Below are 26,322 nucleotides of genomic sequence, written 5' to 3'. Positions count from 1 at the left end.
CTAACGGAAAAAACAGAACAAAAACAAGTGAACAAATAAATGAAAGTAGTCACAGATGCTATAAAGGAGCCGAACGGGGTACTCAATGAGAGAATTAAGGGAGTGAAAATGACCTGGTTTTGAGTGACCAGGAAAGGTCTCTCTGAGAAGGTGAGATTAAAGCTGAGAACTCAAGGTTAAAAAAGAGAGCCACGCAAAGAACAGTGGAAGGATGCCAAGAAGAGGGCACAGTATGTACAAAGGCCCTCGAGGTAGGCTGGCAAACACTGGGTGAACTGGATCCAGGAACTGAAGAATATCAGTGTGGTTGGAATAGTTTTGGAGAGAGAGAGATAACAGGAAGGGGCCAGATAGCACTGTGTCTTGTGACTCGAGATTAAAATTCAAAGTGCAGTGGGAAGCTATTAATGAGTTTTAAGCAGGGGAGTGACATATTATTTGTAGTTATTTGAAAATATTTTTAAGAAACATTTCAAACACGTAAAAAAGACATAATGAACAACCATGTAGCTACCACCCATATCAAATCTAAACATTGTTACAAGAGTCAAATTTTTTGTTTACAATTAAAACACAAATGATACACTGATGTAACCAAAGTTTATAACTGTCTTTTCCTTTGCTTAGTTTTCAATATGCATTCAGCACAAATTCATCTCCTGGTTTCCCCAGTAGTCTCAATCTCCTCTGAAGATACTCAGACGCATCAGGTTTTCTAGCAAACCCATTTTCCCAAAGAAGTCTCTCTTGCGTCAGATCTGACCTGCTCTCACACTGGCTGCTCTCTACTCCTAGTGCACAGCTGTCAGGCCGGAAGCCCCCTTCACACTTCATTATCATCTGTGGGATTCCCCTCACTCCTCTTTTGAGTTGGATCCTCTGTTTCCTGGATCAGTATGCCTTCCTCTCTCTTGACTTTTTCCCTCATGGTAAACATCTCCAGTGACTTTCTGAGAAGGAGAATAATGGAAAATTTTGAGGTATTTTATGTCAAAAAAAAGTCTTTAGCCTACTTTAACACAACTGATAGTTTGCCTGGGTGTAGAACTCTAGGACTGAAATATTTTTCCCTTAGAATTCTGAATAGATTCCTCAATTGCCATGTGTAGCTTCCCATGTTATTTTGAGAAGGCTGAAGTCATTCTGCGCCTTTATTTTTTTGTGGTCTACTGCTCTTCTCTAGAAGCTTTTGGGATTTTTCTTTGTCCTCAGTATTCTGTGGACACAATGATCACATTTTATTATCATGTGTTTTAGTGGGGATCTATTTTTTTTTTTAATAATTTTATTTATTTATTTTTTCCCCCAAAGCCCTAGTAGATAGTTGTATGTCATAGCTGCACATCATTCTAGTTGCTGTATATGGGACACGGCCTCAGCATGGCTGGAGAAGCGGTGCGTCGGTGCATGCCTGGGACCTGAACCCGGGCCGCCAGCAGCAGTGCGTGCGCACTTAACCGCTAAGCCACGGGGCCAGCCCAGTGGGGATCTATTTTCATCCACTATGCTAGGACTTGAATGGGCCTTTCAATTTGGAAACACAAACCCCTCAATTACATGAAAATTTCTGAATTATTTCATTGATGCTTTTCTCTTCTCTTCTTCTGTTCTGTTAATTATCTTTTTTTGTTTTGTTTTTTTTGTTTGTTTTTTAAAGATTTTATTTATTTATTTTTCCCCCCAAAGCCCCAGTAGATAGTTGTATGTCATAGCTACACATCCTTCTAGTTGCTGTATGTGGGATGCGGCCTCAGCATGGCCGGAGTAGCAGTGCCTCAGCGCGTGCCCGGGACCCGAACCCGGGCTGCCAGCAGCGGAGCGCACGCACTTAACCGCTAAGCCACTGGGCCGGCCCTAATTATTTATCTTGAACACTAAGCTTATTAGTTCACATGTTCATGTATAACCAATTTGCATCCCGCTCTCTCATTGTCCTCTTTCCCTGACCTGTCTTTCTCAATCTCACATGCTGGCTCCACCTCCTCGGCTCAATCTCTAAATGCTGGAGAGCCCAGGGCTTACTTCTGGGACACCTTCTCTTCTCTATTATCAATATTCTCTCTAGATAAACTCATCCAGGTTTTAAATAGTACTCCTGTGCTAATGATTCCTAAATCTTTAGGTCCAGCCCTTACGCTTCTCTCCAGCAATCTCACTGCCTTCTTGACATTTCCACTCGGACTGCCTAACAGGCACCTCAAACTTAACATGGCCAGAATAGGAGCTGAATTTCACTCAGGCCTGCAATTCCTCTGGTCTTCCATTTCAGTAAAAAGCACCAACATCCACTTAGTTGCTGAAGTATAAAATTTAGGAATTATCCTTGATTCCTCCCCTTCCCTCCTACTCCACAGTCAACCTATCAAGTTCTGTAGCTCTACCTCCAAGTGCATCCCAAATCTATCCTCTTTTTTTTTTTTTGTGAGGAAGATCAGCCCTGAGCTAAGATCCACGCTAATCCTCCTCTTTTTGCTGAGGAAGACCAGCTCTGAGCTAACATTTATTGCCAATCCTCCTCCTTTTTTTTTCTCCCCCCCAAAGCCCCAGTAGATAGTTGTATGTCATAGTTTCACATCCTTCTAGTTGCTGTATGTGGGACGTGGCCTCAGCATGGCTGGAGAAGCAGTGCGTCAGTGCATGCCCGGGATCCGAACCTGGGCCGCCACTAGCGGAGCGTGACCACTTAACCACTAAGCCATGGGGCCGACTCTATCCCCTTTCATCTCTACTGCCACTTTCATTCTAGTACAAGCCCCAGCAACCACTACCTCTCACCTGTATTCCTATAATTATCTCCTAACTGGACTTCCAAATTCTAGTTTTGCTACCCTAAGACCTATTCTCCACATAGAAGCCAGAGTAATCTTCAAAAGGCTAATCACATCATTTGCCTGCTTAAAATTCTCTAACAGCTTTCTACTGCACCATGAATTTGATTCTAATTTTTGTTCTGATTTATCAAGTCCTATACAATCAGGTCCCTAGCTACTTCTTTTTGAACACATCTCACTTACCAGAGTAAGCTACAATCTGTTAGGACACTCATACAGCTATGAAATTAAGGTCACCTTTTACCACAATAGAAAATTACCAGACACTATTTAATCATTCTATGTCTTCATTTCAAGGAAAGCCCAAGGAAGAAACAATTGCTGGGAATTCAGTAAATAAGATTTAATTGATAAAATGCCCATTTCGGTTATTCTAATTTTGGTTCCAATTTTTAGAATTCTGATGGTTCCTACAAGCTTAGAAAAACAAGAACATGCTCCTCAGTCTCTGAGGTGCTTCACTTTTCCCCGACTACTTACCCTGTAGGCAGACACTCTTCTAGTCTCTTGTACTGGTAGCCAGAGTTAGGGTTAATTTGGCCACCTGGGGTGCAGGCTGTAGCCTGGATAGTTAGCTGATGGCAGGCACACTTGGACCTGTATGAGACAGAAAGGTACAACAGCTAGAGCTGTGAGACTTTGTTTAGACGCCAGAAGTACTAATAAAAGGATGGGGATAAGGTACATGTAAATGAGAAAGGAAAAGACAGAGTAAGAATATGACAGAGTGAGAATAAGATAGAGAGACAGAGAATGAAACAAAGTGGCAACTGAAAGCATGACGGAAGGAAATAAAGGAAAAGGAAGAGAATCAGAGAAAGAAACAAACACAAGACACATGTACCCAGGGTTATGCAGTGTGGCCAAGTTAGTCTCCTGCCTCTCTGTCTCACAGCTTTCATGGAGGCCTTACAGAGGGAACTCCAGCTGAGGGAGGAGGTAAGGGAGATGGTGAAAGGGGAAAGGAGTGCAGATATAAAGCAAAGGAAGAGGTGGAAAGGAAGGCAACTACAGCAAAGTTGGAGGTAGGGGCAGGGATTCCCCCACCAACTCACTTGTCCCGGCACCCATCCTTGCAGTCACAGCCAACCAGAAATTCAGGGCCTGTGTTAATGAAAACACCCTTGCCCGGGATTCGCTCCTTGCTGTAGGCCACCTGGGGTGGGGGAGTTGTGTCAATCTCATTGACACAGGATAGGGGAACATCTTCCTTCCCATACGTGATGTCCAAAATATAGTAAAAAGGCTTATAGGGCTGAAACTTCCGGTCCACAAGAACATATGGATCCAAACAGAACATCTCCAGGAAGAGAAAGTCACAGCCAGTCTCAAAAAGGTAGCGTTCGATCTCCTGCATTGTCCGAAGGCAGAGGCCACAGGGTGTTTTATAGATAACATGAAAACCCATCTTGCGGTTAACTCGGCGCCGGGCTGTCATCCTCCGGAAGTCATATAATAGTGGAACTAGCAGAGGGTTCTTGCCCCGGTATTGCTCACTTCTCATAGGTCTGACTCGAGACAGACAAGCATAGCTGCAGACATGAGGTAAGTAGAAGAGCTTTTCCATTGGCGCACGGTAGGAGGGCTCTGCCGGGGCCCGCTCCAGCATGCCATGGAAGGCTGGAGGGGCTGGAGGGGCTGGAGGGGCTGGAGGGGCTGGGGGTGCTGAGGGTGCTGGGGCAGAGGGTGTTGAGCCTAAAGGTGATCTGCAAATGAGATGCAAGAGATCAGATAAGAAGGCAACAGGACCTCTCTGTTGTATAATTACCCCTCCAGCTGGCTAAGCCACTTCTCTAATCTTTCAAATAGCTGTTGCTCTTAAAGCTCAAGATGACACAAGAAAGTCAGATTTTCCCTTGCCTTACTAAACCGGGGCAATGAAATGCCTTGGTTACTCTTCACTGATTGATAATATCTCTATTTCAACAGTATACCTTTTCCTAAAATTTTTCTCCCTGTGAATTATGGAAGTAGAGTCTAGTCTTATACCTATTCTTTTTTTCCTTCTATGTGTCCTATAAATGTCCTTACTGACTCCCACAATTCAAGGCAAGAAGCTGTAGTGCTCCCTTTCTATTGTACCAATGATGGCACCACATTTGATGAGAAGTTTTAACAAGTGACTTGCTGGTGATTCTGTACTTCTAGGCACCTAGTTTCTAATTCAATTATTTTTACACTCTGTTTCTTGGAAATTTCCAAGGTTAAAGCTTTCTTTTCAAGTCCAAATTCCTTACTGTCATAACCTTAACTAAGCCCCTTGGAACCAAGGAACCTCCCTATACAGTGACCATTCAGTATACACTGCCAACCCCCTGACAGAGAGCCTGAGATTTTCTCACCTATATGTCTGGTTGATCCCAGGTTTCCCACCAGGGGCATTTTCACTGAGTGCAGGGGATGTAGGGGAGGAATGACCAGAGCCCACAGATCCTGGCCGGAAAGAAGTACTCTTTTTGGCTACCTGCTTCCGTGATTGGGCAAGCTGGCTTTCTAAGCTTCTAGGAGATTAGAGAAGAGATCATACAGTAAGGGATACAGAAAATACATTATGAAAGGAACTGGCGAAAAAGAAGGAATAGCACTCACTCATTGTCACCTGCCTGGGGGGACAGAGGTGGGGCAGGCGGGACAGGTGGGGCTGTAGGCTGTGGGGGCTCCAGTGGCTTGAATTGGGTTCCAGTACTGGTCAGATCCTGGGTGTACTGGACCACAGGGCCTTTGCTCCTCACAGCACCTATAGGAAAAGGAAACTGACCATTGAGAAGATGATAGCTGTGTCACTTATATTCATGCACATGCCTGATCCTCAATTTATATAATATAAAAAAGCAGCAATAGAAACATTTTGAGTAAGTGCTAAGACTGTCAGTTCTCATTATTTACACCAATGAGTGAGACTACTAGCACAGGCTGGCTTTGACTTAAATAATAAGACTTTATCTTCCTGCCTCAGATGATTTACATTAGTAATTATATTACTTTGGTGAAAATTTTCAAAAACGCATTCTTTGATCAACTAATGTTGTCAGGAAAAATCAACCAGAAAGTACATCAGGAACATACAAAAACAAAAACAGTTTGGGTTTTAAAAAAAAATTGATCATAGATAACACATAAAGCAGATAATCCTCATGTGGATAACAGATGTAACTACTATCACCAACATCCCTAACCTAAACCAGTTGTTTCAGATTTTTATGTGGTTGTTTAGAATAAATCAGAGCCATAGCATGTGGAGGCAGCACCACAAATCCATCACCACTACTGGAAACAACTCAGGGCACACGTCCTGTTTCCAATGAGTCAGTAGTGTCATCCTGGTAAACAAAGGATAACCACTGTATACAATCTCCTTTGCTGGTGTCTCCATTTCTTCCCTCCCCCAGGGTATCTTTCAGGACATACCCATATTTGGACGTGTCCTGAGCTGTCCCCCTTGCTTCTTCTCCAGTGCAGATGCTGAGGATGTCTTCATGCTGAACATGGGCTCCAGCCGTGTAGAGCCTCGATAGATCCATTCACATCTTTTGTCATCCTGGGGCATTGCGAGGAAGGGTGGGGGAAATGAGTTAAAGGCTAGAATCTATCCTACCATTTGTGGAGAATATATACCACGTGCCTCCTTGGGGGAAATCTCCCTGAATTCCTTATCTATTTAATAAACTTATGTGCCAGGCTTCATGAGAGCTATCAGGAATATAAAGAAAAACATATATTCTTTAAGAAATTACAGGAGAGAGAGATGTTTATACTGAGTGTAGGAAGTGTGGCAAGGATCAGAAGGCCCTAGAGACAAAGGGCTGAGATAGCTCAGAGAAGAAATATAGTTCTAAGAAAGGCATAAAAGGGGAGAAAAGGATAGGTACAGAAGATCTTAGAGTTAAATCAGGCCTTGAAAGATCATCAAGACCTCCCAATTCCTTGATCCCTCTTTTTTGTCTCACTATGCTACCAGAACCCTAACCCTGGACAAATGAAACCAGCTGCCTTCTCTGTACCTACATGCAATGTGAATACTCCTAGAGGAAAAAAAAAAAAAACACCATGCAGATTAGTGTCATAATTAAAGTTAGGGAATTTATTTTCAACAACCACTCACAGAGGAACAAAAAGAAAGACAAGGTAAATTCTGACCCCAAATAGTGAAAAAAGATAGGAGGAAAACTATGGAGTAGGGGCCGGCCCTGTGGCTTAGTGGTTAAGTACGCATGCTCCGCTGCTGGCAGCCCGGGTTCGGATCCCAGGCGCGCACCGACGCACCGCTTCTCCGGCCATGCTGAGGCCGCGTCCCACATACAGCATCTGGAAGGATGTGCAGCTATGACATACAACTATCTACTGGGGCTTTGGGGGAAAAATAAATAAATTAAAAAAAATTAAAAAAAAAAAAAAAAAAACTACGGAGTAGCTACAAAATCATCCTCATTATTGCCTCTTATACTTCCCCATCCCACCCTGACCCCTGCCTCCAAAACTCTAGGGAAGAACAGTACCAGGAAGAGGATCCTGACTAGGCTGCCGTCCACCTCCTCAACTCGGGACTTCCACCATGTGCCTTCCCACTCAGTCTTGATAAGCTGGCCACTCTTGAGCAGCACCATGGGGCGGTTGGGGTAAGCAGTGATGTATTCCTCTATGAAGTCTCGGCAGGAGATGTCTTCTATGTCCTCCCAAGTCTTTTTCACTGTCCCAAGGAAGAAGCAGGGGTGAGAGAGGGCAGGTAAGGCATGTCTTGATAGGGAAAAATGGTGGGCAAGGAGACGTTTGGTATTTTTCAAGTTGGGAGGGAGAGAAAAAATAAACGAAGAAATCATAACCTCAAGAAAGCAATACCAAGACCACCTAAAAGTACTGAACCTAACATGTAAATGCACGTAGAAATCAAGTAAACACTAAATAAGCAATATGCAAATATAGGTGAGTTACTCATTTCATAAAAATGGATGTTTCTCCTTAGGAAAATTCAAATGGAAATTTTCGCTAACTTGATATAAGTCTAGAGGTAAATCAAAAAAGATCAGGTGGTATTATGAAATTGACAAAAAACAATTTTATCCTTTCTTCTCACTCTCTATCAGGCTTTTAAGGAATCTGAATCCATTTACTGCCATGTTATGGGGAAATACAGCAGTGTTAGTTGACGCTTCTGCAATTAAAAACAGTTGCTTCTGGGGGCCGGCCAGGTGGCGCAAGCAGTTAAGTGCGCGTGCACCCCTGCAGCAGCCCGGGGTTCGCCAGTTCGGATCCTGGGCGCGCACCGAAGCACCGCTTGTTAAGCCATGCTGTAGCAGTGTCCCATATAAAGTAGAGGAAGTATGGGCACGGATGTTAGCTCAGGGACAATCTTCCTCAGCAAAAAGAGGAGGATTGGCATTAGATGTTAGCTCAGCGCTGATTTTCCTCACACACAAAAAAAACAGTTGCTTCTGTAGGAATCTAGCCCCAAGCCAGACTCATAAGTATAGAGGACACCATATAGCACCCATCTAACACAGTTTCTGTAGAAAACACTATGCAGACTACCGATTTATACAAATGTTAGATGAAGTATGAGACTAGGAAAGTAACATCTTCTCAAACCTAAATCACTTAGAAATGAAATAAAAACACATCTACAATATGATGTAGATCCACTCAAGGTCAGTCATGATCTGCTGTCTCACTCTGGATACAAAGACCCAGCACTAGCGATGAGCAATAAAACTGTCTCTCTCAAAGGACATTAATCAAACTTATGATCTTTGAGACTGAAGCACCAAAAACATTAGGGCTTTTCAACTGGTTGTCTTAAGAAGAAATACAAGGTAGAGGAGGAAATGGATAGAACTCTGGAAGAAATAAGGGATACTCACGTGGCCGGCAAATGGGATACAGTTCAGATTGTGTGACATAGGAAGCGTAGCCGTCATCAAAGAAAATGAGAAACCTGTAAGGAAAAGAGTGATGGCAGAAAGATCAGGGGGTTATGATATTTAACATGACCTACGGAAATTATCTTATCATAGCTTCCACTCTTCTGGATCACAAACAGGACACACTCCAGGGAACATGTTCCAGTCTACTACTTTCTCCTGTTATTCTTTCTTCCCACACTAAGAGTTACGAATTCTCCCTTAATCCAATGTATCCCTACTTTTTCAAAAACTATTTATTCTTGTTGCACTATCAGATTCCAATTCTGCTGAAAACCATTTAGTCTTTACTTCATTTCTTCCTTCATTTTGAATTCCCTATCCCCCTATTAATCAATCCTGATTACTCTCCTAGTTTTTCTCCAAGTTTTCTCCTTGAGAAAAGGAACAAAAAAGGACAAAGAATCACCCACAAAGCTGCCCTGAGACTCCTGTGGCAAAGAAAGAGAGAGGGTTTCTGGCCAGTGGGGACTAAGAACACAAAAGCTAATTGTGAGATCTGGACTATGGCTTGGAACAAGGCAGGTGTTGTGCTCCCAGTCTCCACTCTCTTTATAATCCTCTGTCCAGGTACCTGAGCTTGTTTTTGACGTTTGGTGTCTCAGCTACAATGCCAGCATAGAGCCAGACCTGATTCCCATCTTTGTATTTGGCCACCACTCGACTGCCCACATACAGCTTGTCAGCAGGAGGGTGGTAATCATAGGCAATATGGTTCCCCGACAGTAAGCTCTTTCCTTTGTTGTCAAATTTCACCTTGTACTTCTTTCCTGGCCCTGAGTAAAAGGGAAAGATAAACAAAAATTTTAAAAACTCATGAGTTTCTGTGTAAATTCTGGCTGCTAGGTGAGAGACAAAAGGCAAGGCTATGGGGAAAAGAAACAATCAGCAATGGAGACCTGCAGGTTGCCTTTCATTAGTTCTTCCTCTAGCTTGAACATACCAACCGTCTGGATGGCAATAAGGGTGCCTTTATGCCACGTCTTAGTTCTCTTCTTGCCCAGAATGCGCATGCTGACTATGAGGTCACCATCTTTGCTCAGTTCTCCAGATATCTGACTCAAGGTTCCTAGGGAAGAAAGCAAAGTTTTTCTAAAGAGATATGGCATAGATTGGGAAGAGAACAGAAAAGTAAAGAGGATAGTAGGGTAATCAAGGAAAATGGGGTAATTTTTGATCCTTAGCCATTTTTGCTGCTCTCTTGGCCAGGGGCAGAAAGACAAGACACAGCTGACTCAATTGGTTATGCTAACAAGAAAACTTAAATAACTGCAATTCACATGTGATTCACGAACATCTCACTTTAACCAAATGTTTCTTTTCTTTTTTTTTTTTTTTTAAAGATTTTATTATTTTCCCCCCAAAGCCCCAGTAGATAGTTGTATGTCATAGCTGCACATCCTTCTAGTTGCTGTACATGGGACGCGGCCTCAGCATGGCCGGAGAAGCAGTACGTCAGTGCGCACCCGGGATCCGAACCCGGGCCGCCAGCAGTAGAGCGTGCGCACTTAACCGCTAAGCCACGGGCCAGCCCTAACCAAATGTTTCTGACTCCTTATTAACAACAATATTAACCACCACTCATTAAATGCTATGTAGCATTTATAAAACATTTTCTCATAGGAGATCTATTAACAGCCCCATTCTACAAACAAAGCTTCCCTGAGACCTCTTTATAAGAGTTTGAATTCTCTTTTCTCTCTAATCCCCATCTAGAAGAAGCAGTCATGAGCATGAAGCTAAAAAGGTATTTGGATAAAACCATGACAGACTGGAAAATCAGCAGACAAATGATTTAAGCAGACAACAAGGAAAACAACATCACAAATAACCTTATATTGACTTATATAGCCTGTGGTATTAGAAGAACCCAACAGAGGTAGAGAAGGATTCTGAGATGCTAAAACAAAGCCAGTTATTCATGAAATCTCTGTAGGAATTCACCCCCCACCTGTACCGAGGTACCTCCTGACTCTAACCTTTATGTAAATCCTGGGAACTGCTCTTCTTGTTGACAGCATCCATGAACTTCTGGACATCTTGAGCCGACTTTCTTAAGGCAGCCATAGCTTCACGGAGCTGTAAGGAAGGGGATGAGGGAAACAAGTTTTAAAACAAGTCCATGGGTTAGAAATAACTTGAGAATAAGAACTTGTCTTTCAAAAAAACAAAATAGAATGAGCTATGTTTGCAAGCTTATGGTTACTTTATCAGGCAAAACTGCCTTTTCTTACAAATTTGGTTCAGAAATCAGCTTTAGGAAGCTCTCCTTGATTAATCTCACCTAGTTGATCACCACCAAATTCTACATTCATATAGCACTCAGTGCATTTATCTCTAAGTAACTTCTTCTGCATTCTTATAACATCTATTAGAAGCCTGCACATAGAGCTGATTACAGGCTGAAGGATTACATGTCAATGGCTGAAGTGACTGAATGGTCAGCCCAAAAGTTTCTCCCATCTTCATATTCGTTTTTTTATTTTTGTGAGGAAGATTGGCCCTGGGCTAACATTTGTGCCCATCTTCCTGTATTTTATATGGGATGCCGCCACAGCATGGCTTGACAAGCGGTGCGTCAGTGCGCGCTGGGGATCCGAGCCTGCGAACCCTGAGCCGGCAAAGCAGAAAACGCGCACTTAACCGATATGCCACCAGGCTGGCCCCTCATTTTCATATTCTTATCTCTCACCCTTCCCTTACCTATCCCAACTCACCTTCTGGTCTTTTGGAGTTCTGCTCCCAGCATCACCTATGGATGAGAAATCTCTAATGAGTGTAAGAGACTTACACATTAGAATTTCTAAGAAATCAAGAACTAAGCTACTTAAAAGCATTATCATGGAAGCATTATAACAACTGAAAACTAGATATAGATATATATACATATGTAAAAGTACCAAAAGAGTCCAGAAAGATACACAGCAAATAGGTGACAGTGCTTACCTGGAGATAAAGTACTGAGACAGGTGGTAGTCTACGGGATTTTGGGTTTTCACTGTATATTTGAATTTTTATAATAATAATTACTTATAGATTATTTGAATGATTTGAAAAATGAGATGTGGTCAATGAATTAAACAAAAATATTTATTCTTGAGTAGTGCTAAGCAACAGAACTTCCTGCTATGATAGAAATGTTCTATATCTGCACTGTCAAATCTGTTAACATTGGCTAATAAGCACGTGAAATGTGGCTAGTGCAACTGGGAAATGAACTTTAAACTTCATTAAGAAACTTTTTTTTTTAATTCAAGTGTAATTCACATACTAAAAAATTTATCCATTTAAAATGTTTAATTCAGGGGCCAGCCTGGCGGTGTAGCCGTAAGTGCATGCGCTTCGCTGCTGGCGGCCCGGGTTCGGTTGGGCCCGGGCAGCCCCGGCATGGATGTTAGCTCAGGGCTGATCTTCCTCACAAAAAAAACAAAAATGAAATGTTTAATTCAGTAGTTTTTAGTATATTCACAAGGTTGTACAACTATCACCACTTTCTAATTCAGAACATTTTCGTCACCCCAAAAAGAAACCCCACTTAGTACTTTTTGGGGTGATGAAAATATCCATTAGCAGTAACTCCCCATTTCACCCTCCCCTCAACTCCTGGCAAGCACTAATCTACTTTCTGTCTCTATGGATTTGCCTATTCGGACATTTCATATAAATGAAGTCATACTATATGTGGTTCATCACATGAGGTTCATCTCTTATGCAGCAATTATCAGTACTTACTTCCTTTTTATGGCTGAATAATATTCCATTGTATGGATACACCATACTTTGTTTATCCATTCACCAGTTGATGGACATTTTGGGTTGTTTCCCCCTTTTGGCTATTATGAATATGCTGATATGAACATTTGTGTATGAGTTTTTATGTAGACATATGTTCTCATTTCTCTAGGGTATATCATTAGGAGTGCAATTGCTGGGTCATATTTATGTTTAACGTTTTAAGGAACTGAAAAACTCTTCCAAAGTGGCTGTACCATTTTACATTCCTACAAGCAATTTAGAGGGTTCCAATTTCTCCACATCTTCATCAACACATGTTGCTATCTTTTATAGCCATCCTAATGATTATACAGTGGTTTTGACTTGCATTTCCTTAATAACTAACGATGTTGAGCATCTTTTCATATACTTTCGGCCATTTACACATCTTCTTTGAAGAAATATCTATTCAAATCCTTTGTCCATTTTTTAATTGGATCACTTATCATTTTATTCTTGAGTTGTAAGAGTTCTTTGTGTTCTGGAAAATACTAGACCTTTCACATTTCACATAATTTAAATAGCCACACGTGAATAGCAGCTACTGTATTAGACAGTGCAGTTTTAGAGATCTGGAACATATATTTAAAAACGGATGGGGGCCGGCCCGGCGGCATAGCAGTTAAGTTTGTGCGCTCTGCTTCAGCGGCCTAGGGTTTGCAGGTTCGGATCCCAGGCATGGACCGACGCATGGCTTGTCAAGCCATGCTGTGGCAGCATTCCACAGAAAGTAGAGGAAGATGGGCACAGATGTTAGCCCAGGGCCAATCTTCCTCAGCCAAAGAGGAGGACTGGCAACGGATGTTAGCTCAGGGCTAATCTTCCTCACAAAACAAACAAATAAATAAATAAATCCCTTAAAAAAAAAAAAGAAAAGCAATGGTGGTAATCATTTCACAATATATACATATATCAAATCATTATGTTTTACACCTTAAACTAATACAATGTTATATCTCAATTATATCTCAATAAAACTAGGGAAAAATAAAAAATAAAAATGCAAAGCAATGTAAACATCCTAAAATAACAACATGGCTAAATAAACTGTAACATATCCAAATGAGGTTTATAAAGAATCTTCAACAACATGAGGCAATGCCAATGATATATTACGTTTTAAAAGCTAGGATAAGGGCCAGCCCGTGCTTAGTGGTTAAGTGCGCGCGCTCCGCTGCTGGCGGCCTGGGTTCGGATCCCGGGCGTGCACCGACGCACCGCTTCTCCAGCCATGCTGAGGCCGCGTCCCACGTACAGCAACTAGAAGGATGTGCAGCTATGACATACAACTATCTACTGGGGCTTTGGGGGGAAAAATAAATAAATAAAAGTTAGGATACAAAACTATTTATTTGATATGAACCCAACCTTGGAGAGAATACACAGACACACACCTGTGCATGTGCACACATTTCTCAAAGAGCTGTGAATATGGCATGATTAAATACATGTTATCTTAGAACTGCACAGCTGTAAAAGGCTTCAAAACACATATTCTATATATGAGGAAGGACAGTTATTAATCTTATAGGGCTTTTATTTTCACTTTTAAAATACATTTAAATACATCCATGTGATAAAAAAATTCAAATATTATAAAAGAACACACAGTGAAAAATAAGTCTCCTTCCCACCCCTGCTTCTAGCTACTCTCCTCAGAAACAGCCAATATTATCAGTTTCTTTTGCAGCCAAAGACATTCTGTAAATGTACATATGTATTCTCTCCCCCCATCCTTTTACTCATATTTAACATGCAGTTTTTATGCTGCTTTTTGTTCCCACACTTAAAATATCTAGGAAAGTATTTTCTATCAGCACCTATAAAATCTGTCTGATTCTTTTTTTCCCATTTTTTTTTTTACTGTAGTAAAATACCCATAACATAAAAACTACCATCTTAACCATTTTTAAGCATACCGTTCAATGGTATTAAGTACATTCATAATATCATTGTGCAACCATCACTGCCATCCATATCCAGAAGTTAAGGCATGGGGAACAGAACAGAGGGAGCGTAAGGGAGTATAGGAGACATTAGTTCAAAGTGATCAAGGTAGTAATCTGTGTGAAAGGCCTGAATTAAATGTCAAGCTCTGCTAAAAATATAAGCAGAAACTTTATGCCAATAAATCGAAAACTTAGACAAAATGGATAAATTACCAGACAACTACAAATTACCAAAACTGACTCAAAGAAATAGAAAAGGTTTGTACAAAGAAAACAGAAACCTAGATGGCTTTGCAGGCAAATTCTATCAAACATTCAAGGAAGAGATAATACCAATCTTGCAAACACTTCCCAAGAATTAAAAGAAGAAATACTGCCTATTTCATACTACAAGCCCACCAAAATCTCAATATTAAAACCAAAGAAGGATAGTACCAAAAAAAGAAAATTATAGGCCTATGTCTGTTACAGAAGTAAAGATGCGAAAATCCTAAATACCAGCACAACAAATCCAGCAATGTTTAAAAAAGATAATATCATGGGGTCAGCCTGGTGGCATAGTGGTTAAGTTTGCGCACTCTGCTTCGGTAGCCCAGGGTGAAAAGAACCTAGACATCCATGAAGAACAACAAAGTGAGGTTACTGGAGTTAACAGACATAAAAACTATAAAGCCACAGTGATACAGTATAGAACTGATATAGGAAGAAATGACAGAAAATGAAAATAATAATAATAGAAAGTCCAGAAACAAACCCACACACACATATACAAATAATTTATGATACGAGTAGGCAATGTAAATTAGTAGGAAAGAACTCATTTCAATAAGTGGTGCTGGAAAATTGGTTAATAACCATATCAAAAAAAGAAACAGAATCTTTACCTCAAATACTATACAAAAAATAAATTCCAGTTGGATTAAAAAGTTAAATGTGAAAGGCAAAACTATGAAACTTTCAAGGGCAATATAAAAGAAAATCTTTATAGCCTCAGGGCAGAAAGGATATAAGAACTAATGACCATAAAAGAAAATGCTGAAATTACAACTTCTGTTTATCAACAAATAACATAAAAAGTAAAGATAAATCATAAGCTGGGAGTGATATTTGCAACTACTAACTGCAAAGTTAGTACTTATAACATATAAAGATTTCCTATGAATCAAAAAAAAAAGGCAAATGACCATTGAGCAAATGAGCAAGAGACATGAACAGACACCTCAAAGAAAAACTACAGATGACTCACAAACACATGAAAAGATTCTCAAGTTCACTAGTAGTCAGGGAAATCAAATTTAAAATCATAATACCAAGTGTTGTCAAGGATGTGGAGCATAGGGCACTCTCATCTACTGACGGTATAAATATAAATTGGTACAACCACTTTGGAAAGCTGTTTGGTCATTAATTATGCAGTGAGGTTGAAATTTCCATATCCTAAGCACTAGCAACTCCACTCTTACAGTATATATCCTAAAAAGATTCTTGCACATGTGCCTCAGGAGTCATGTACACAAATATTTACAGCATTATTTGTAATTGCAAAAAAACTGAAAACGGCCCGGCCAGGTGGTGCAAGCGGTTAAGTGCATGCGCTCCGCTGCAGCAGCCTGGGGTTCGCTGGTTCGGATCCCGGGTGCGCACCGACGCACCACTTGGCAAGCCATGCCGTGGCAGCGTCCCATATAAAGTGGAGGAAGATGGGCATGGATGTTAGCCCAGGGCCAGTCTTCCTCAGCAAAAAAAGAGGAGGATTGGCAGATGTTAGCTCAGGGCCGATTTTCCTCACCAAAAAAAAAAAAAAAACCTGAAAACAAATGAAATGTCAGCTGTTAGGAGAATAGATAAATTATGGCATATTCATATGATGGCATACCATACTGCAGTAGCAACTGAACTAAGCATCACTCATCAGCATGAGGTTGAAGTCGTCACTGAAGAATGCATACAGTATGTATGATTCCATTTATACAGTTCAAAAATAAGCAAAACTATGGTACTTCTGATAACAGTGATGTGAAAAGGCTGGACTATTCCCCTGAGCAGAAAACAAGTATAAAACTGGACAAAACTGTCAAAAACAATCATTTCAGGGCGCTGGAAGTTGACCAAAGGCAAAACACAGATTGAGAAGTATTTATTCCTGAAAAACTGCTAAAGCTTCTGGTAAGAAAGGTGGGAGTCTGTGGAACTCTTGCCTGGAGCAGCTCCCATCCCTACTCCACCTCCACCTTGGTGGGTGAAAACTATAGTTTTACCTTCGAGACGCTAGTCATGACAATGAGCAACTTTGTTAGTCCAAGGGTGTAACTCTTGTTTAGGGTGAGCAACAAACAAGTCAGAAATTTAACGAGGAGATCCTGAAAATGAGAGAGCCATAGATGGGCTTAGATGAGTTCTCTATACATTCTTGGGTGAGTGCTCAACTATGCACATGCAGAGAAAACCCAAGAGAGCCTGGTAAAAAATAAAACCCAAGGGAGACTTGAGAACTAGATGTAACTCTGAATGCATTCATTATACCTCTGTAAAACTCAGTGGCTAAAATATGCAAACAAAAGGGCAATTGTTAAGAGCCAAGCTAAAATATATAAGGTTAAAATTAAAATACCAAGCACAGACATCAGCAGCTGCACACTGCAGGGAATAGAGACTTGGCAGTTTATGTCCAGGAAAATTACTTAAAAAAAAAAAAAATGAAAAAAAAAAAAAGCAACTCTAAATTAAAATTCAGACCTGCTACATTATCTAAAATGTCCAGTTTTCAACAAAAAGTGATGAAACATGCAAAGAAATAGGAAAACGTGACCTATAATCACGGAAAAAACCCTGTCAATAGAAATTAATTCTGAGTGGGCCTAGATATTGGATTTATAAATATGCTCAAAGAACTAAAAGAAATTACGTTCAAAGATTTAAAGGAAAATATGCTAATACTTAGTCAACAATAGAGCTGACTATAAAAAGAACCAACTGGAAATTTCAGAGTTGAAATTACAAAAACTGAAATGAAACATTCACTAGAGGGGCTAAAGGGCAAATTTAAAATGGCAGAAGAATCAGTGAAGTAGAATATAGAAAAACAGATATATAGAGAAATTGTCCAATCCAAAGCAGAGAGAGAAAATTCAAGAAAAATGAACAGAGCTTCAGACTTGTGGGACAATGTGAGGCATTCCATCATATATGTAACGGGAATCCCATAAGGAAAGGAGAGAGAGAAAGGGCCAAAAAATATATATGAGAAAATAATGACTGAAATACTTCCAAATTTGACGAAAAATTTGAATCTACAGGTCCAAGAAGTTTAATGCACCTCTAGTAGGACAAATACAGAGAGAATTATACCTAGACACATTCTAGCCAAACTACTAAAATTGAAAGACAGAGGAAATCTTAAAAACAGTAAGACAAAAATGACTCACATACAGGGTACAATTTCACGACTTTCCATCAGAAGTAATGGAGGCCAGAAGGCACTGGAATGGCACGTTCAAAGTGCCGAAAGAAAACAGTCAATCAAGAATTCTATATCCCAGATAAACAAAGACTGAGAGAATCCACTTTTAGCAGAGCTACAAGAAATATTAAAGGAAATCTTTCTGGCTGGAAAAAGATGACACTAAATGGTTAACTCACATCCACAGGAAGGAATAAAAAGCAATGGAGATGGTAAACATCTGGGTAAACATATTTTTTCTCTTTTCTTTTCATAACTTCTTTAAACATAAGATTGCTTATGGCGGGCCGGCCCTGTGGCTTAGCGGTTAAGTGCGCGTGCTCCGCTACTGGCGGCCTGGGTTCGGATCCCAAGCGCGCACCGACGCACCGCTTCTCTGGCCATGCTGAGGCTGCATCCCACATACGGCAGCTAGAAGGATGTGCAACTATGACATACAACTATTTACTGGGGCTTTGGGGGAAAAAAGGGAGGATTGGCAATAGATTTTAGCACAGAGCCAGTCTTCCTCAGCAAAAAGAGGAGGATTAGCATGGATGTTAGCTCAGGGCTGATCTTCCTCACAAAAAAAAAAAAAAAGATTGCTTATGGCAATAATTATAACACTAAATTGTTGGCTTTAAACATATGAGGATGTGATATATTTCACAATAGTACCACATAAGAAGAGAGTGAAAACATATGTAGATGCAATATATTTTACAATAGTACCACATAAGAAGAGAGTGAAAATTTGCTATACTTGTGCAAAGTTGCTATGTTTTACCAGAATTCAGTCAGTAATAACTTGTAGTAGATAAGGATCAGATAAATATGCAACAACAACAACAAAACAGGTAAAAAAAACAGAGGAATTAAAATAATTTACTGATATATTTGTTTGACACAAAGAAGGCAGTAAAGAAGGAATAGATGAACATAAAAGACATGAGACATATGGGGGAAAGAAGGGCAAAATGGCAGATGTAAATCTAGCCAAATGGATTCACGTTAACTGTGACTGGACTCAACACTCTAATTAAAAGGCAGAAACTGTGAGAATGGATTAAAAAAGATAAGATCTAACTATATACTGCCTATAAGAGATACACTAAATTCAAAGACAAAAACAGGTTGAAAGTAAAAGGACAGAAAAAGATACAACATGCAAATAGTAACCATAATAGAGACAGAAATGCTACATTAATATTAGACAAAACAGACTTTAAGACAAGGAACATTACTTGAGACATAAAGAGACCTTTTATAATGATAAAAAGGTCAATATCTTAGGAAAATAAAACAATTATAAATGTACAGATCTTCCTTGACTTACAATGGGGTTATGTCCTGATAAACCTATCATAATTTGAAAATATCAATAAGTTGAAAATGCATTTAATACACCTAACCTACCAAACATCATAGTTTAGCCTAGCCTACCTTAAACATGCTCAGTACACTTACAATAGGCTACAGTTGGGCAAAATCAACTAACACAAAGCCTATTTTATAATAAAGTGTTGAATATCTCTGTAATTTATTGAATAATGTACTGAAAGTGAAAAACAGACTGGTTGTATGGGTACAGAATGGTTGTAAGTGTACTGGTTGTTTACCATTGTGATCGACTGGGAGCTGCGCTTGCTGCCACTGCCCAGCATCACGAGAGAGTATCATACTGCATATTGCTAGCCTGAAAAAAGATCAAAATTCAAAATATGAAGTATGGTTTCTAATGAATGCATATCACTTTTGCACCATTGTAAAGTCAAAAAATCACTAAGTCAAATCATGGTAAGTCATCTGTATACATAACTAACAAAGGCCCAAAATACAGGAAGCAAAACCTGACAGAATTGAAAGGAGAAACAAACAATTCAACAATTTTAGTTCAAGATTTCAAAACTCCTTTCCAAGTAATTGTCAGAACAATTAAACAGAAAATCAATAAGGATACAGAAGACTTGGACAACACTATCAGCCAACTTAACCTAACTGACATATATAAAACACTCCATCCAACAGCAGAAGAATATGATACAAATTCTTTTCAAGCAAACATAGATCATTTTCCAGGACAGACAATATGCTAGGCCATTAAAAAAAAGTCTAAATTAAATTTAAGAAAACTGAAATCATACAAAAAGTATATTTTCTGACTACAATGAAATTAAATTTAAAATTCACAACAGAAAGAAATCTGGGAAATCCCCAAATATTTGGAAATCACAGAAAGAAAAATCACAAAGGAAATTAAAAATTATAAGTTGAATAAAAATGAAAATACAACATATAAAAATTTATGAGATACAGGGAAGTAATGCTTAAAGGGAAATTTGTAGCTTTAAATGCTTATATTAGAAAGGAGAAAAGGTCTAAAATCAATAATCTAAGCTTCTACTTTAAAAAACTAGACAAAGAAGAGCAAATTAAACCCAATTAAGTGGAAGGAAGAAAATAATAAAGATCAGAGTAGAAATCAATGAAACAGAAAACAGAAAAACAGTAGAGAAACTAAGTCAATGAACCCAAAAATTGATTCCTTGAAAAAGAGCAAAAAAATCGATAAACCTTTAGCTAGACTAACCAAGAAAAAGAGAGGAGATCCAAATAACCAATACCAGAAATGAAAGAAGGTACATCACTAAAGAACCTACAGAAATTAAAAAGAGTCATAAGGGAATACTATGAACAACTTTATGGCAATAATTAAGACTACTTAGATGAAATGGACAAATTCTTAGCAAGACACAAATTAACAAAACCAACTTGAGAAGGAATAGGAAATCTAAATAGACATATCAGGTAAAGAAAACGAATTAGTAATTAAAAACCTTCCCACAGTAAATTCAATGTGCTATCCTGGATTGGATTCCGGTACACAAAAAGTCCAGAAATCAAATAAAGTCTAATGCACCAATGTTTGGATTGGATTCCGGTACACAAAAAGTCCAGAAATCAAATAAAGTCTAATGCACCAATGTTTGCTTCTTAGTTTTGATCAATGCACCATGGTAACATAAGATATTAATGTCAGAGGAAACTGGTGAAAGGAACTCTCTATGCAGAAACTCTCTATTATCTTTGTAATCTTCCCATAAATCTAAAATTATTCCAAACTAAAAAGCTTATTTAAAAAAATCTTTCCACAAAGAAAAGTCCAGGCTAAGATAATCTCTCTGCTAAATTTATTAAATATTTAAGGAAGAAATAATACCATTCCACATAAATTCAGAGGAGGAGGGAACACGTCCCAACTCATCTCATAAGGCCCTTATTACCCTGATACCAAAGCCAAACAAAGACGTCAAAATAAAACTACAAACCAATAGCCCTCATGAACACAGGTGCAATTCTTAACAAAATATTAGCAAATCCAACACAGCAACATATAAAAGGCTTACACACTGAGACAAAAGGGGCAGGGTGGGGGGCAGAGGGTTTATCCCAGGAATGCAAGGTTGGTTTAACATCCAAAAAATAACTATTGTAATACACCCTAATAATGGATAAAGAACAAAAGCCATGTGGTCATCTGAGGATAGCAGCTGACAAAATCTAAAATTCAATCCAGCTATGATAAAATCTCTCAGCACTAGGAATAGAAGCAACTTCTTTCAATCTGATAAAGGATATCTACAAAAAACCTATAGCTCACATCATAATTAATGCCTAAAGACCAAATGCTTTCCCCCTAAGATCAGGAACAAGAAAAGAATGTCTGTTCTCAAAACCTTTATTCAATATTGTATTGGAGGTTCTAGTGAGTACAATAAGGCAAGAAAAATAAATAAAAGACATCCAGGTTAGAAAGTAAGAAGTAAAATTGACTTTATTTGCAGGCAACATGATCTAATACATAGAAAATCCTAAGGGATCCACAAAAGGCTCCTAGAATAAATGAGCTTAATAAGGTCACAGGCTACAAGATCAAAACACAAAAATCAACTACATTTTTTATATCCTAGCAACAAACTCCTAAAGTGAAATTAAGAGGGCCAGCCCAGTGGTGTAGCAGTTAAGTTTTCGGGCTCTACTTCAGTGGCCCGGGGTTTGCAGGTTCGGATCCCAGGCGTGGACCGACGCACCGCTTGTTAAGCCATGCTGTGGCAGCGTGCCATATAAAGTAGAGGAAGATGGGCACAGATGTAAGCCCAGGGCCAATCTTCCTCAGTAAAAAGAGGAGGATTGACAACGGATGTTAGCTCAGGGCTAATCTTCCTCACCAAAAAAAAAAAAAAGAAAATAATCCCATTCACATTAGCATTAAAAAGAATAAAATACTTAGGAGAGATGTACCATGTCCACGCATTAGAAGACTCAGTATTTGTTAAAAAGGTAATACTCCTCAAATAGATCTTTAGATTCAATACAGTTAACTATTAAAAATCCTAGCAGGTTAAAAAAAATTTTTTTTGTTAGAAACTGACAAGCTGTTCCTAAAATTTATTTGGCATGTATATGAAATACAAATAAATTTGAGGGACTTTCACTAAATGATTTTTAATACTTACCATAAAGCTACAGTAATTAAGACAGTGTGGTGCCATTACAAAGATAGACTTTTAGATCAATGCGACAGAATAGAATCCAGAAATAGACCCTCAAATATATGGCTAGTTGATTATCTAAAAAGGTAGTCTTTTCAACAAATGGTGGTGGAAGAACTGGACAGCCATAAACAAAGCACCCTCAACCCTTACCTCAAGAATTTTTACTCTTCAAAAGACACCATTAAGAAAATGAAAAGACATCTAGGAGAAAATGTTTATAAAATATATCTGATAAATGAATTATACCTAAAGTATAATAAGTCTTCCAAGTCAATAATAAAAAGACAAAAAAACCCCCAATTTTTTAAAAAAGGCAAAAGATTTGAATAGATATTTCCTCAAAGAACATACATAAACGGCAAATAAGTATGTGAAAAGATGCTCAATGTCCTTAGGGAAATGTAAACTACAATCACAGTGTGATACCACTAAACAGCTAATAGAACAGTTAAAATAAAAGACTGACAATGCCAAGCATTGACAAGGACGTAGAGAAACTGGAATCCCCATACTTTGGCAGTGGGAATGTAAAATGGTATAGCCACTTTGGAAAAGGGTTTGGCAGTTTCTTTTCTTTTTAGATTATTTTATTGAGGTCATAATGGTTTACAACATTGTGAAATTTCAGGTGTACATTACTATTTATCAGTTTCTGTATAGACTGCATTGTGCTCACCACCAACAGTCTAATTTTTATGCGTAACCATATATATGTGCCCGTCTACCCCTTTCGCCCACCCCCCAACCCCCTTCCCCTCTGGTAACCACTAATCTGCTCTCTTTGTCCATGTGTTTATCTTCCATAGATGAGTGAAATCAGTATGGCAGTTTCTTAAAAACTCAAACATACACTTACCATAAGACCTAGCAATTCCACTCCTAGGTGGAATATACAACAGACATGAAACATAACATCCACATAAAGACTTATACACAAATGTTCATAGCAGTATTATTCACAGTAGCCCCAAAGTGGAAATAACCCAAATGTTTATCAATTGAGGAACAGATAAAAACACGTGTTATAGCCATACAATGGAATATTATTCAGCAAAAAAGGAATACCCTGCTGATACATGCAACAAAATGGATGAACCTCAAAAACACTGTGTTAAGCGACAGAAGTCAGATACAAAAGACAACATATTGTGATTCTATTTATGTGAAATTTCTAGAAAAGGCAAAACTTTAGAGAAAGAAATCATATCAGTGGTTGCTAGGGGTGACAATGGAGACTGATGGCAAACAGGCACAAGAGAACTTTTTGGGGTGAGGTAAGTGTACTAAAACTGGACCGTGGTGAAGACTGTACTACTGTATAAATTCTACAAAACTCTACACTTAAAGTGGGTGAATTTTACAGTATGTAAATTATACCTTAAACAAATTGTTAAAAAATAGACAAAACCAAACAATATACTGTTTTGAGATACACATACATAGGTGCTACTGCCACCTATAAAGAAAAGCAAAGGATTTCAGAATAGAGGTTATATAGAATGGGGAAAGGAGGGTAATTCCATCAGGAAGTAGCACTTAGGGGACATCTATGATACTAACAACGTTCTATTTTTTTCTGTGACAAGTCCAACAGTTTGGGATATGGAGTTAGTAACAATGGTTTCTCCTCTCTTCTATCTTCTATCTGCTCATCTTCCAGTGTTTCAATTTCAATCCTGAGATTTTCCTATCCACAGCCTCATCTCTCACCTGAATCAATACTGAGGACATCATCATCTTCATCAGGAATCTCAATTATTTCTGTAGGCCGGGAAGCTTCATCCTCAGAGCTACTGTCCCGGTATTGTAGTCCCAGTTTTGAGTAAAAGTCCTTCACCAAAGACTCACAATTAGTCACTGCCCTAATAGTGGAACACATGTAGAAAAGGTCAAAGCCAGCAAAAGCAGGTGTAGGAGCCATTAGAATTTATACACATTTAACTACACAGTGACCTCAATTTAAACAGGCCATATTCCAAAGTGTCTGTTTAGAATTTAAAATGTTTTTCCCATAGAAAAATATTTAAATAGTGGTTTCCAGACTAGTTCCTCAAAAATCCAAAATAAGCCCAAAGTAGGTCCTTTCAATCTTACCTCATTATTTACCTTGTCGTTATTTGAAAATGTGTTCTAAGTGACAACTAGGGCACCAGAAACAAATCTTCTAGGGGTTTAGGAGTACATATAGGTCTCTAGGAACTTATTAATGCTCCACAGTTACCTAAGACAGCAACTCTTTACAGTCCCCCTTGATTCTACAAAGAAAACAAAGCAATTGTTCTGAAGTAGAGTGCAGGAGGAAGAAGGGGAAGGGACTCAAGACCTGGACTCCTCTACTGCTGATCATATATTAGCCTCTGATAGATGAATATTCTATATTCATGAGGTCAGATTTTGGACCCTACCCTTTGACGAAGAGTAAGGTTCTACACATCCATACTTTGTAAAGTATAAAGTGTTTGGCACACCATGAACAATTATACTTTAAAAACGTCTGCCACTGGAGAGAATTCCTTCTATTTCCTATGTAGCCCTCACCTGGATGCATCATCAAAGAGCTGGTCAACGTGTGCAACCTCAGATTCTTTCTGTATTACCCATGTCTCCAACTCTGCTAGTTGCTTCTTGCGCTGCTGTACACAGTCCATCTTTTCCAGTTCTTCATCAATGAACTGCCGAAGTTCCTCCATAGAAATACCTAGCTCCTCAACCACTGCTTTCTGCAGCTCTGCAATCTCTTCAGACCCCACTGCAGCTGTTGCTGCATTCAAACCAATGCACCCGGGGAGGGAGGTCATACTGTTTGTCCTCTACATGGAACAGAAAACTAAAATTACCTTTGGAGTCATTATAACCATAATTTCAGTCCCCTAATAAAACTCATTCCTACTCTGCTACTTGTTATTCAAATATAGTTAGGTTTGATTCTATGTTCTCTCTCCCCATTCTCCAGTATCTGATGCTGAGATTTTGTAGAGTTCTCATCTCATGCTATAGACTATATGCCTGAATAAGATTTAAAAGTTTGAGAGTACATGGAGAACATATATTATGCAACAGGGAGCTACTGAAAATAAAAGGAAACTGAAGAGAATCAATTTACTGAGGAAGATATTTCTGTGATCTGTGTTCCTTAACTGACTAATAAGATAAATCTTTGCATGCTATACCTAATTTGAACAAATATCCCCAACCTGAAGGGGAGAGGTTGGTCTATAACTCACTAATTCGTTTTCTGTTTAATTACTTGTTCCCCTTACACTACTTTGCTTCCATGTGGAAATTTACTTTTTAAAAAGTCTCTAATACTTAAGCACACAAAAGCTTGCAGCAAAGAGGTGTCCTCAAAGTTAACGGAAATTAAACAATCTGGAAATAAAATGCGGCTACCTAAAATCTACAATCTAAATAACCCACATGTTGGTGTTAACTGCTTTTTTGCTCAAATGGTTAAAGCAAAACCGATGCCAGAACGCCGTGCGACCCCAGCGCCAGTTCTCACCGCCTCCATTTTTCCTTTGCCCACACACTGCCCCACCCCCGTGCTACCCATTTTAGGGGTGCGTCCCACCCACCCGCAAATCCAGCTCGACCCCGCCCCCGCTCGCCTCTCGGGGAAGACCTCCTTCCCACCCTCGCCCGACCTCCTCCCACAAACAAAACATTCCAGACAAGCCCTTGTTCTCCAAATACCTCAATTAACAGTATTTTCCACACCTCCCTGCTTCCAGCTACAACAGTTCTTTTTCACCAACCAGACCCCAGACTCACGACTCAGGGGTCGGCCTGGATGGGAAAGAACGAAACTGAAGGGAAAAGGAGCAGAGGGAGGGGGAAAAGCGTGAGGGAGGGAAGGGG

General features: G+C 39.4%; 1 protein-coding gene across 6 annotated transcripts in view; it reads right to left on the bottom strand.

Moving 5' to 3' along the window:
• Positions 1-26,322, bottom strand: part of SETDB1 (SET domain bifurcated histone lysine methyltransferase 1) — a 32,714-nt gene extending 6,392 nt beyond the window's left edge. Inside the window, exons 1-15 of one of the 6 annotated variants that reach the window (XM_058539079.1) lie at positions 26,158-26,322; positions 25,003-25,274; positions 24,175-24,326; positions 11,464-11,498; positions 10,726-10,825; positions 9,690-9,815; positions 9,321-9,522; positions 8,687-8,760; positions 7,328-7,518; positions 6,240-6,369; positions 5,421-5,568; positions 5,174-5,332; positions 3,887-4,537; positions 3,312-3,428; positions 18-950 (exon numbers count right to left, since the gene is read on the bottom strand). In XM_058539079.1, the coding sequence (XP_058395062.1) occupies positions 824-950; positions 3,312-3,428; positions 3,887-4,537; positions 5,174-5,332; positions 5,421-5,568; positions 6,240-6,369; positions 7,328-7,518; positions 8,687-8,760; positions 9,321-9,522; positions 9,690-9,815; positions 10,726-10,825; positions 11,464-11,498; positions 24,175-24,326; positions 25,003-25,262 (2,472 nt within the window). In that variant the 5' untranslated portion in view covers positions 25,263-25,274; positions 26,158-26,322 and the 3' untranslated portion in view covers positions 18-823. Of the gene's footprint in view, positions 1-17; positions 951-3,311; positions 3,429-3,886; positions 4,538-5,173; positions 5,333-5,420; positions 5,569-5,607; positions 6,152-6,239; positions 6,370-7,327; positions 7,519-8,686; positions 8,761-9,320; positions 9,523-9,689; positions 9,816-10,725; positions 10,826-11,463; positions 11,499-24,174; positions 24,327-25,002; positions 25,275-26,157 lie in introns of those variants that run through there. The other 5 variants (XM_058539080.1, XM_058539075.1, XM_058539076.1 and 2 more) reach the window with 5 other exon arrangements.

Source organism: Diceros bicornis, chromosome 4 (assembly GCF_020826845.1).
Source record: "Diceros bicornis minor isolate mBicDic1 chromosome 4, mDicBic1.mat.cur, whole genome shotgun sequence".
In the NCBI taxonomy this organism is placed as follows: domain Eukaryota; kingdom Metazoa; phylum Chordata; class Mammalia; order Perissodactyla; family Rhinocerotidae; genus Diceros; species Diceros bicornis.
The sequence above is the reverse complement of the archived record's forward strand: the minus strand, read 5'-3'. Positions and strand labels throughout refer to the sequence as shown.